Here is an 11,221-nt window from a genome sequence, read left to right as displayed (position 1 = left end):
CAAAGTCAGTAATTGGGGCTTTTGGTCGCTTCCCCACCGCGTGCAGGGGTCCATGAGTTGGGGAAAAGAGCTTATCTTGAATTTTTTGGGAAGAAAACAAAGTAAGAAAATAACCATCGCATTTCACCCCGCCTCGGCCTCGCAACCGTTGTAAACACCCTTTTTCGCTCCCTTTTTATCCTGCGTATCGCACCACATCTTTCGCATCTTGTCACATCAGCTAAGACCTTCCCCATGGCAGGGCCGCGGGCGCCCATCGGAACGCTCTCACAGCACGCTGCGGCGGCTGCTGGCCTCGTGCGCGGCATGGTTCCCAAGGCGTTCCGCGTCAACCAATCGAAGCGAGGTCGCGAGAGCGACGAGTCTGATGAAAGCAGTAGCGACAGCGACAGCGATGCTACGGCTGGCAGTGACGCTCCAAAGAACGACGGCAACACCAAAAAAAAGGACAGAAAGCGCTTGGGAGAGCAGATTAAGTCGGAAAAGTTAGGAGCGACGCCGCAGTCCAAAGCGATGGGCGGAAAGGCCATCAAGACCGAGTCTCCCGTTGGCGTCACAAAGCTGAAGCAAGAAACTTCGACCGCTAAATCCGCCACGAAGCACTCGACTTCCGGTTCGTCAGCTAGCGAGAGTGAGAGCGAGAGCGAGAGCGAGAGCACGAGCAGCAGTGACGCCGATAGTGACAATGACGGAGCTAAAACAACTGTGAATTTGCAGTCAGCCCCGGGCTCGGAGAATGAGGTCAAGGAAGCCGATTCTAACTCGGATAGCGAGTCGAGCAATGAAGAGGCGACTACATCGCCGGTGAAAACCAGCGCCAAAACAAAGGCAACCAAGAAGATTTCGCCGGCATCCTCCTCAGCGGCCGACAATGCACGCGAGAGTGATTCGGATGAGTCCAGCAGCGACGAGTCTGCGTCTTCCGAGGCAAAGGTTTCCAAAAAGATAACCCCGGCAGCCAAGGAGTCCGCCCTCCGAGCGGCTTCTGAGAGTGAGAGTGAGAGTGAGAGTGAGAGTGAGAGTGAGAGCGAGAGCGAAAGTGAGAGCGAGAGTGAGAGCGAGAGCGAAAGCGAAGAGAAACCTGCACACAAAACCCAGAAGAAGACAGTCCAGAACTCCAAAGCTGTGAAAAAGGCATCAAACACCAAGGCCTCCTCTGGAAAATCATCCATCTCCGCAAATTGGTCCGCGAAGAGCAATGAGTTGGTCAGCGAATCCGACAGTGGAAGCGCCGAGAGCGACGACGAATCATCCGAGTCGGATGCTGGGGATACGGCGGAAGGCGGGGCTGTTCAGAAGCGAAACAAGACGGCAATGTTGGTACCATACTTGCTCTACGCTTTCATATGCTAACAACCCCCGTAGTCAAGTACCTCCCGAGATCGTTTCCCAAGGGTTCTCCCTGCGCAAGGCAGAAGAGGACGTCGATGCTGCCACAGTTGCTCGGGTCTTCAAAAAGGCAAAGGCCGAAGGCAAGCAGATATGGTACTTTACGACGCCCAAAACTGTTCCGATCGAAGTAATCCAGAAACACGCCATTCCGCTGGACAAGGTCCGTGCCGGGCAGGCCATCTTTGCCCACGGTGGCGCCGAGTACACTGGTCATTTTGAGGAGCCGGTGAGCCATGCCATCAAGGTCTTGATTCCTGGAAAGACAGGCACCAACTATGAGACCTGTATGTCCTGAGTTTCTGTATCTATTTGTGCCTGTCCATCTGCTGACATTGTACTAGTGAACCAATCCGTTGATCGTGTCCTGCACATCACACGTGTCACACGCTTCGGCCACGACGACGAGCGCCAGTCGGGCTCGGCCAGCGCGACCTCCGCCGCCATCTCCACTACGCCTCGACCCCAGCCTAAGGGTCTGAAGGCTCGCTATCTTCCGTTCGGTGTCACCAATGGTAGCGTAGACACGACCGGCGTCGATGCGGACAGTGATGAAGATGTTGAGATGGCGCAGGCCCCACCGCTGCCGACTAATTCCGTAACCGACGCCAACGCCGACACGCCCAAGAAAGCGGTCAAGAAGCGAAAGCATGGAGATGTCGAGAAAGGAACAGTCGGCCAAGAGGAGGTAGCGTCAACCCCAAAGAAGTCCAAGAAGGCTCGAGTCCAGAATTCCGGCACGCCAGCAGCCGTGAGCTCCTCTGCCAGGACTAGCAAGCAGACTCCCGTCATCCCGCCGCCTATTCCTGCGCCGGGTAGTGTGAACTCTGTCAAAACCCCCGCTTCATCAATGCCGGCACAGTCATCACCGGCCCCAACCAAGTCGAGCAAAGAAAAGGCGAAGAAGAAGGATTCCGCGTCGACTGAAACCAAGCCCCCTGAGTCGAAGAGACCCTCAAGGGTCACGCCCGTCATGCCACCTGCTGTTCCCCGCGTGAAGAGCGCTTAGGCAGCCACTTCATCACCGAGTGCTATCCATGGAGGTATTGGCGGCGTGGGTGGCCAGATGTACCAGTACCAATCAATGTCCGAGCGCCGGAAGAGTGAGACTTTGCGCTCCACAACGCCCGGCACGCCGACGCGGGTCTCTAAACTCACTCCAGTCCCGATTCCTGGCATCCCAAGGCCTCTCCATGTAACTCCTTCGAGGCCCTGTAATCTAGGGACACCCGACAACAAGGCGACTAGCTCTAACTATTCTCCGGCGGGTTCGTCCCAGCCTCAGCTTCTAAAGAGCATCCTGAAGACCCCTGTCCAGGAGAAATCTCTTGATGGCAATGGCCTCGGTCCAGGTGCCTCCAACAAGGTACGCAAGAAGAAGGGTCAGGGCTCGAAGGTTACTCCCATAAACGGTGCGAAGCGTGGCCCCGGCCACCGTTAACATCTGAGTTCTAAACCACTTCGTCTCTTGAACTGCCGATCACGGTTAGAGGAAGTCAGTTCGTCCTTCAAATTTTGCGGAGAGGATATCATCGAAGCGCGGAAAGTCGACACTCGGTTTCGGCGCAACATATTCCAGGCAATGTGGTTACGCCCGCCTGGAGGCCGATAATACTCTCCTACCACCTTTTGTTACTTCGCTGCCCACATGGCTCATCTTTGCTGTTTTTGTACATGGGTCCTGTATGGCTAGGCGTTTGAGGTGTATGGTCGCTCTCGGTGCGGCCAGCACGTCAGGACATGCGAGGGCGTCCTGGAGCGGCTGTTCCGCCGCTTAGACAGGGGCACATTTGGCCCTTCCAAAGACCGGCAGGGTATTACACGGCGAGGTTGAAAATCCGCTTGGCGGCTTTGGGCTGAGATATTCCGAAACTGGCCGACTCTATGGGCAGGTAAGAAAAGAAGGGAAAAGAAAGAACGAAAAACACGTTGACGGATCCCCGTTTTCCATTCGCGCCGCTTATGAATGTGCCTGATTTTTGCAAGTCAATTGCCGTTCCGATCTACCAAAACACCTGAACCCCTCTTTTTAGTGGTAAATCAGCGCTTATCCTTAATCCACAATCTAAATCGTCAAACCTCTTTCCACATCGCATTGCTCATTCTTCACGTGCGTCAGCAGTAGCGTGCGGCTGAAACCCTTGCGCGGCATCTCGCATCCCCGATCCCTGTCCGGCCGGGCGGGCGGGTACGGCTCGGGCTGCTTACCGTGTACGGTTAATTTGACGTCGTGAGCTGACAACCCCCTTTTTTTCTCTCTTCGACGTCCTCTTCCTCTTTTCCTGTCACTACATCATCATCACGAGAAATCTGCCATCCGACTACCTCACGCGACGTGATCGATTACAACATGCCCTATACGTAAACCACCACATTGCCACTTGTATCGCCACCTTTAACGAATGTCGGGTATCTCAAAGTGTTGGACCTCGCTCACTCATTCATTCACAACCAAATCGACCCAAGCAGCCCAGCCCAGCCCCCAACCCAACTCGGCCAGAGACGAGGCATGCAAAACATTAGTATGGTTTGTTTGATTCTCTCTCTTTGGCTTTTCTTTCCTTCGAGAACCCCTTTCGATTACCCCATCCGTCTCCCATTCATCCGGCTATGAAAACCTGCCATTATCATTACCCTTTGAGCTCATCAGTCTTCTCCAAAGAAAAAAGGGTGATTAGAAGAAACCAAGCCGACGCGCTGGGCCCCTCCCCACTCCGCCGCCATGCCATGCCATGCCATGCTAATGCAGGTTTGCTCAAACCCAAACGAAAATATCAACACAGAATCCTCCTCGTCCACAGGGGCAGCTAGTACCGCCCGAGGGAGGATGGGAAACCCAAAAAAAAATCTCTAGAAACTCCGGGTCTTGTCTGTCCCAGCATGTCTAGAAAGGAAAGAAGCGAATATGCTATTTATAACGACCGTTTCGTACGCGCCATATGCGTACGATGCTGATGATCCAGAAGCGAGCGGGGGTATCCATTTGCCGACCGACCGAAACCGAGCGACCCGAGGGGAAAATGACGCCAATGCAAAACGAGAGTCCGACCAAAGAATGCACATAAACGCCATTCCATTCAGTGTGCAGAAGAAGGAAACGAGAAGCCGGAGGCCAGAACCTGAGGCCTGAGACCTGAGAGGAGATGGAGGGATGGGTAATATGCGGCGAGAACGGGGCTAGCGATCACCTCACCTCACCTCGCCACATACACCTCGCTCGCCTCGCCCTCAGCCCTCGGGCTGAGTCTGACTTTGCTCCAGATATCCTGGTGGTCATCGCTCGGCGTCGTCGGGCTCAGGATCCCCGGCGTGCTGCTGCTGCTTCCGCAGAGCGTATCGCCGCGGCTCATCGAGTCGAAACTCGAGCTGCTGCCGAGCGTCCACTCATCGCTATCGCTCGTCCCGGGCCGCCGCCCGTTGAGCAGGCCCATCCCGTACCCGCCGTACCCGTACTCCTCATCCACAGTTCTTGACCGGTCGCCAAACTCAACGTACTCGTACTCCCAGCGGGTCGTCTTATCGAGCTGCGGCCGGGGAAGGAACTTTGTCCGCGCGATATAGTACGCCAACATCGCCATGATGCCGCCGCCGACGAGGTCGATGGCGTAGTGGTGGTTAAGGTACATGGTCGACCACGAAATCCAGACGGCGTAGAAGACAAAGAAGGGCCGGAACCTCGGGAAGCAGTACTGCATGAACAGGGCTTCGAGGATGGCGTCGGCAGCGTGCAGGCTCGGGAAAGCGCCAAACGGCAGCGGCGCCGTCGTGAAGCTCGTGGTGTACATGTCGACGCCAAACAGCTCGTCGACCCGTCTCAACCCAGCGGGGGAGCCCTCCATCCCGTAGTGGGCCGGCTCCAGCCCGTGGAGCGTCTCGTACCAAGGCGGGGTGCAGGGGAAGATGAGCTGAATGGTGACGCCAAGCATCGACATGTAGCCAAACGCGCGGGCAAAGACGGGGGTTGTGCCGGGGGCGGCGAAAAGGAACATGAAGGCGCTGCAAAGGGCGGGCAGGGCAAAGTGGCCGATGCCGTAGGGGACCCAGGCGAGAATATCCAGGACGGCGTGCGTGCGAGCCGAGAGGATGTTGGAGAGGTTCGCGCCGTACATGACGTTCTCCAGGGCAGGGAGCACCTTGACCCAAATGTGTGGCCGGTACTCGGGGCCGATGAATCTACATAATTCCCATGCATCAGCAAAACAGCCTTTTTTTCTTCTTTCTTTTTCTTTTGTTTTTCTTTTTCAAGAAAAAATCTCTCCTCTGGTCATCCCATATCTCCTAGCTCCCCTCCCCCTTTCCCCCAAGCTAAGCAAAAGCAGGTTAAAGCCAAACTTACCGACTGGAGAAGAAATACAACAGATAGGTCCAGATCGGCAGCGACGGCAAGAAAAACTGTCTCGTGACCGGCATGAGCAGCAGCGCCCCTAACACAACCAACACGCCCGTCTTCACCAGCGGGGCCGACGGCAGAATGGTTAGCGAGAAGACGATGTACCCGAACGTAACTAGGTGCTGTAGGTCCCAGAGGCTCCATCTCCTCGTGCGCAGCGCCTTGAGCGAACCCCACGCATCGAATGACGTCTGTAGCCTCGTGACGTCGGCGGGTTGGTGTTGGCCTTTGGAACCTTGAGCCCGCAGGCGCAGACGCAGTCTCCTTGCGGGCGAGCGAATCTTGTGGGGTATTATGGGGTGGAGGCTGAGTTTGCCGGGCCAGCGGAGGGGAAGGATCCTTGGTTTCGCTGCGGGAGGAGACGGCGGCGCTTGGCCGAGTAGTTCGTGCATGGTCTCCATGCCCGGGTACTGGAATGAGGCTCGGTCTAATCGGCAGAAGGACGGAGGAAGAGGGACGTTCGAGATCCCGAGCACCGTCCGACCGAATGCGGAGGAGGGGAGGGGAGGGGGAGGGGGAGCGTGTTTTGCAACTTCGGCGTCGGAGGTGAGGGAGATGTGCAGGTCGGAATTCGGGCGCTTCTTGCTACCGTCGCTGCAGGGACATGTTCATCGGCGTCTGTTTACAAGTTTGAACGTACGGCTAGTACTGTCGATTGACCAGCTTACTGCTACGACCGGATCGTCATCAATTGGAAGGTGTGAGAAAAGGGCGGCCGCCGGGATCGCCGGAAGAGAGGGGGGCTAAAGAGGGAGCCTTGGCGGCAGCAGAGGCGGGAACAGCGGGAGCAAAGGGCGCGTGAGTGGTGACGGCTGTGGCTAAAAGAAGCGAGAGAGGTGCGTAGTACACGGCTGGTAGGACAGCGGTAGGTGGCCGCCGGCTTTCATTATGTATGCAAGGCTAAGAGAAGTGGCCGAGTTGGCAGGAAGAGGAACGCCAAGTGTGACCGGCCAAAAGCCATCACTGGAAAACCCGAATTGTCCGATGAAGCAACCCAAAGTGGGCCACCCAGAGCTTCCGTGATCTCCGCTGGTTGTGGCACGCGAATGACAAAGTCCCTGACGTCGACTATGCGGTTAAAGAAGCATATGCAAGGAGGGAGATATCACGCTTGCCTACAAGGTACCAAGTACCGCCGTAATAATGGAGACACCCTAGCAGGACAGTTCTGTTCGGCACTGTTTTGCAAGCATGTCGTGAGGCGAATAAGAGGCGCGGAGTAGCCCCGTTCTGCGGGGCCGTCTGCTCCATGTTTCTTGCGTCATATGTACTGTGTACTAATCCGCCATCGTCCATCCTCAACATGTTGCGGAACGCACGCTGTGCCAGCGTCACAAGTCAGCCCTTGATGCACAGCGTCGGTCGGAGAAAGGAGATAATATGCGCTGAAGCGGCTACCCGTTCACTGGCCGGGCACGTATCTTAAGGTATGCCGCATGGCTTGAAATCTAATACGCTCAAACTCACATTCTTGGTCAGATGTCTCCCAGCTACGTGACCGGTACTGTTACTTGAATGCCGAGAAACCCGACGCATCCTTGCAGGGGCATGCGGGAATGGCGCCTCGGTTCCAATCATGGCGCTAAAGGGCCCAACGCTAATCGTGCGTTTTAATCGGCGATCCGTCATATCCGGGGGGTCAGTGCACTTTTGGATCACTCGCACCTCTCGCATCCCCTCGCACGTCTCGCATCGCTACGAGTACTTACAATGGCTATACCGCTGCTCATCCGGACCCCGAAAACCGCATCCCGGGATGTTTCCCAGACCGGCACCGATTACTTAGGCGTTTGTTGTGCCTTGGCGTGCCAACACCCATCCGTCAGGCGGCATGAGGATGGGGATGGCCGGCGCCTCATTCCTGAAACGAAGCTGCTCGCTATGATTGTCCGTCTCTGTTCAGACGAGACACGCTTTGATTTCCTGAGGAGGTCATCTACCTATCCCGAGGGCTATAAAGACGCCGCATGTCCCAATGCCCCAAATAGTGTACATTTTTTGCAACGGTGATGCTGCTGCTCGTGAGAATGATCTACCGGGATCCGGGGAAAACGCATGATCAGAGGAAGCCCAAGCGCACTTGGCTGTTTCCCTGCGCACAAAATCTCCTCCAAGTCAGAGAGGGGTGACCGTGTGGCGCCATCTCTGGGCACTGTCACCGCATCCCGATAAGTGGCATTCCAAGACTTCGGGGCTGCGTCTTAGGGTTGCGTAGTTGCCTCACGATCCGCATTCAGATGAAGCCTTCGCAGCATCTCAATTCCCCGACTTGTCTCCGTTTTCGGCATGGAAACAAGAGAGTTGCCGTTGCTACACAGTAGCTCATGTACACCTCGCCCGGGGTTCGTGCATGGAGCTCCATAATCATGTCGGGTGTTACAGCCTGTTTTAACTCGACCGAAGAGCTCGTTGACCATAAGTTCGTGGCTCAAATGCCTCGTGGCACTCTCTCGACAGCAGCCCTGCTAACTGCCCAATGAAGGCGCGTCCAACTACAGATTGGCTATGCGCCTAACGGTGTGGACACATAAGGGAAGAAGTGCTCGGCATAGTAGGTGGGATTCAATGTACCTTCTGGCGCTGTTGATGGATCCCGATTGTCCAAGGACCAGGCCATTAGAAAAGTAATAAAATTCTATAAAAATCCAAGAAAAAATCTGGCTCTTCCCCTGGGCCAGGTATCTGTTGGGTCCCCCCTTCCTATGCCATTCCTGACCAGTCCGGAGAGGTACTTTGTCAAAGTTTTCTTGCCCAGTTTCTCTAAGGGACTCGGAGGGCCTTGGCATTGGTCTTCGCTGCAACTCCCGCCCTTTCAGTGAAACCCACTCTCACAACGCATTCTCTGCGTAAGGGGAATTACAGAAATAGTGTATCGCGGCCTCTTAGTCATGCGCTTCGTCCTCGGCAAAGTCAGCGCGAAGGAGGCGAAGGGTTACTGAGGAATCATCCCACGCACCTTTGTCTCTCCTCGCGGTGGCCTTTTTCGTTTGTAACACAAGGGACCATCTCCGAGCATGCCGACCGCCAAGTCGACGGTGGATCGGCATTCGGGGCTCTTGTCGGGCAACACGGAAAGCCCGAGGATCCGCCATCTTGTCCCAGCCGCGTAAGTGCATACTTGAGGAGCGAATTTATGGCACTATACGAGCTCGGTAATCATACCGTCTTTGCGGTTCCTTAGCGTTCGGGACGCTCGCCAACACCCAACCGTCACATTACCCCACGTTGTAACGCTACACTAATCGGTCACCTTGAGAATTGCAGCGAGATACTAGTTAAACAACACCCCAAACTCCCGGACCTCCTACCACTACCAGAGCTTCAGGTGGAGTTCTCTAGGCTAAGGATGACATCTGCATGATATCCATAGCACGTGATCTGTCTTATTGTTATCCCCTGGAGTATCTTTAAGGGAAGCAATTCTAAGCGCAGGTAAAGAGAAAAGCCCCAAGACAAGGCAAAGACCGCATCCTATAGAAGAACCATGCAACCATGTCATCCCTTCCAATGCGGTCAAGCTCACTACACCCTATACCGCCAGCTATTGAATCCCCAATGATCCTTTGTGACCGGGCGTATCTGCCCTCGGAGAACAAGACACAAAGTTCTCAAAATATCTCAAAAGCAACATGCCCAAGAAGAAGACCAGCACAACGGAAACACGGCCATAAGCCGTCCACTGCGTCACATCCTCTTCCACTCGTGATATACCTAGTAGAACGCTGAATTCGAAACCGGGCAAGGAAACTGAAAGAAAACACGATAGATATCAACCGTCCCTACAGCATCCACCTCTGCTGAATCCGAGTCTCCATTCAAGCCAGCCCGAAACCCCACATCCACCAGTCCACCCCACGGCATCATGTCAAACAACACAGGAAACGGAGGGGAGAGAGGGGACAGAGGGGAGGGGGGGGAGAGAAAGGGGTAGCACGGCGTCTCCGTATCCCATGCCACGACATGCGACATCACCGCCTACCCATAGCCCCGCTCCACAGCCCCTTACTTGTCTCGACCACCTTGTTCACGTCGCTCCCAGGCCTCAAACTAGCCGGCACAGCATACGCAGGCGGCAGCTGCCCCTGGCCCTGGCCCTGCCCTTGGGTCTGCTGTTGTTGATGGGCGGCGACTGGGGAAGAAGAAGAAGCCGGCGCATCGTCCATCCTCACGTCGCCCCCAGCATCCGTCACCTGCGTGCCATAGCCACTATCCCCGCTCTGCAAGCCGCCGCTTCGGCCGCCGTTCGAAGCCCCCGAATCACCCTTGTGCGGCGCGTCCTGGTTCTGATTATCCTGCCCCTGATCCTGATTCGGCTTATGGTTATCCCTCCTCGGCTCCTGGCTCCGAAGGCCATTCATGAACCCGCCCGCCTGGCCCTCCCTCAGCTTGTTGATGGCCCTGACCGTGTCGATGGCGGCATGCAGCGTCCGGCGCGCATTGAAGTTCTTCTTGACGGTCGGCAGCAGGTTCTGGCCCTTGTCGGCGTCGGCGCCGCCCGCCGCGGCGCGCGCCCACCCGGCCACGAATGGGTGCTGCAGCGCCTCGTGCGCCGTCATGCGCTTGTTGGGGTCGATGGTCAGGCACCGTCGGATAAAGTCCTTTGCGCTGTCCGACACGCCGCGCCAGTACTCGAGTGGAGTGAAGCTGTAGTCGGCGTTGAGGATGGCCTGCATCTCCTCAAAGTCCGAGTCCCGGTCGAACGGGGTGTAGCCGCACAGGAGGAAGTAGGTGATGACGCCCAGCGCCCACAGGTCGACGGGCTTTCCGTGGCCCGTCTTCTTGAAGATCTCGGGCGCCATGTACCCCGGCGTGCCGCACGTCGTGGTCAGCACGTGGAACTGCTCCTCGTCCATGATGCGGCTGAGGCCAAAGTCGGCAATCAGCAGGTCGGCGTTGTCCTCGGGGGTGCGGAACAGGAGATTCTCGGGCTTGAGGTCGCGGTGCACGATGCCGTGGTCGTGCAGGTAGGCGACGGCCGACAGCGTCGCGCGGATGAGGTCGGCCGCGTCCGACTCGTAGTACGAGCCCTTGCGGCAGATGCGGTCAAACAGCTCGCCGCCGAGCGCCAGGTCCGTCACCAGGTAGAGGTTGTTCATCGTCTCAAAGTAGTCGACGAGAGTGAGGATGTTTTGGTGGCCCATCGACACCTTCTTGAGCACGGCAATCTCGTTGCGCACCATGTGCTCCCGTCCCGCCATCAAGCGCTTGTTGATGACCTTGGCAGCATAGTAGCGGCCCGTGTCGATGTGGACGCACTCCTTGACTACCGAGTATGATCCCGCACCCAACGTCTTCCCGACCTTGTACCGGCAAGGCTGGATCTGCGGTTGCGGCCGATCGCCGCCTGCGGGGGCTGTATTCATGGCGTTGGCACGGTTCGGATCCCGCAATTGCGGCGGCTCTAATCAGGACGGGCGCAGTTTTCGTGGCCTCTGTGGACGA

General features: G+C 56.5%; 3 protein-coding genes across 3 annotated transcripts; 1 reads left to right on the top strand and 2 right to left on the bottom strand.

The window, feature by feature from the left end:
• Nucleotides 1–234: 234 nt before the first annotated feature.
• MFIFM68171_07770 (uncharacterized protein) lies at nucleotides 235–2,398 on the top strand (the record flags this gene model as incomplete). Its single annotated transcript, XM_071063190.1, has 3 exons — nucleotides 235–1,316; nucleotides 1,366–1,676; nucleotides 1,734–2,398. 3 exons carry the CDS (start codon nucleotides 235–237, stop codon nucleotides 2,396–2,398), a joined length of 2,058 nt encoding a protein of 685 aa, XP_070919291.1.
• A 2,185-nt stretch (nucleotides 2,399–4,583) lies between these two features.
• On the bottom strand, nucleotides 4,584–6,180 carry AUR1 (Phosphatidylinositol:ceramide phosphoinositol transferase (IPC synthase); the record flags this gene model as incomplete). Its single annotated transcript, XM_071063189.1, has 2 exons — nucleotides 4,584–5,562; nucleotides 5,726–6,180. The coding sequence occupies 2 exons, from the start codon at nucleotides 6,178–6,180 to the stop codon at nucleotides 4,584–4,586; spliced, it is 1,434 nt and encodes a 477-aa protein (XP_070919290.1).
• Nucleotides 6,181–9,747: 3,567 nt separating this feature from the next.
• Nucleotides 9,748–11,142, bottom strand: cmk1 (Calcium/calmodulin-dependent protein kinase type I; the record flags this gene model as incomplete). The annotated part of the gene is made up of 1 exon (XM_071063188.1): nucleotides 9,748–11,142. The coding sequence occupies one exon, from the start codon at nucleotides 11,140–11,142 to the stop codon at nucleotides 9,748–9,750; it is 1,395 nt and encodes a 464-aa protein (XP_070919289.1).
• Between the last annotated feature and the right edge of the window lie 79 nt (nucleotides 11,143–11,221).

This window comes from Madurella fahalii (assembly GCF_045866475.1).
Source record: "Madurella fahalii IFM 68171 DNA, scaffold_4, whole genome shotgun sequence".
In the NCBI taxonomy this organism is placed as follows: Eukaryota; Fungi; Ascomycota; class Sordariomycetes; order Sordariales; genus Madurella; species Madurella fahalii.
The sequence above is the reverse complement of the archived record's forward strand: the minus strand, read 5'-3'. Positions and strand labels throughout refer to the sequence as shown.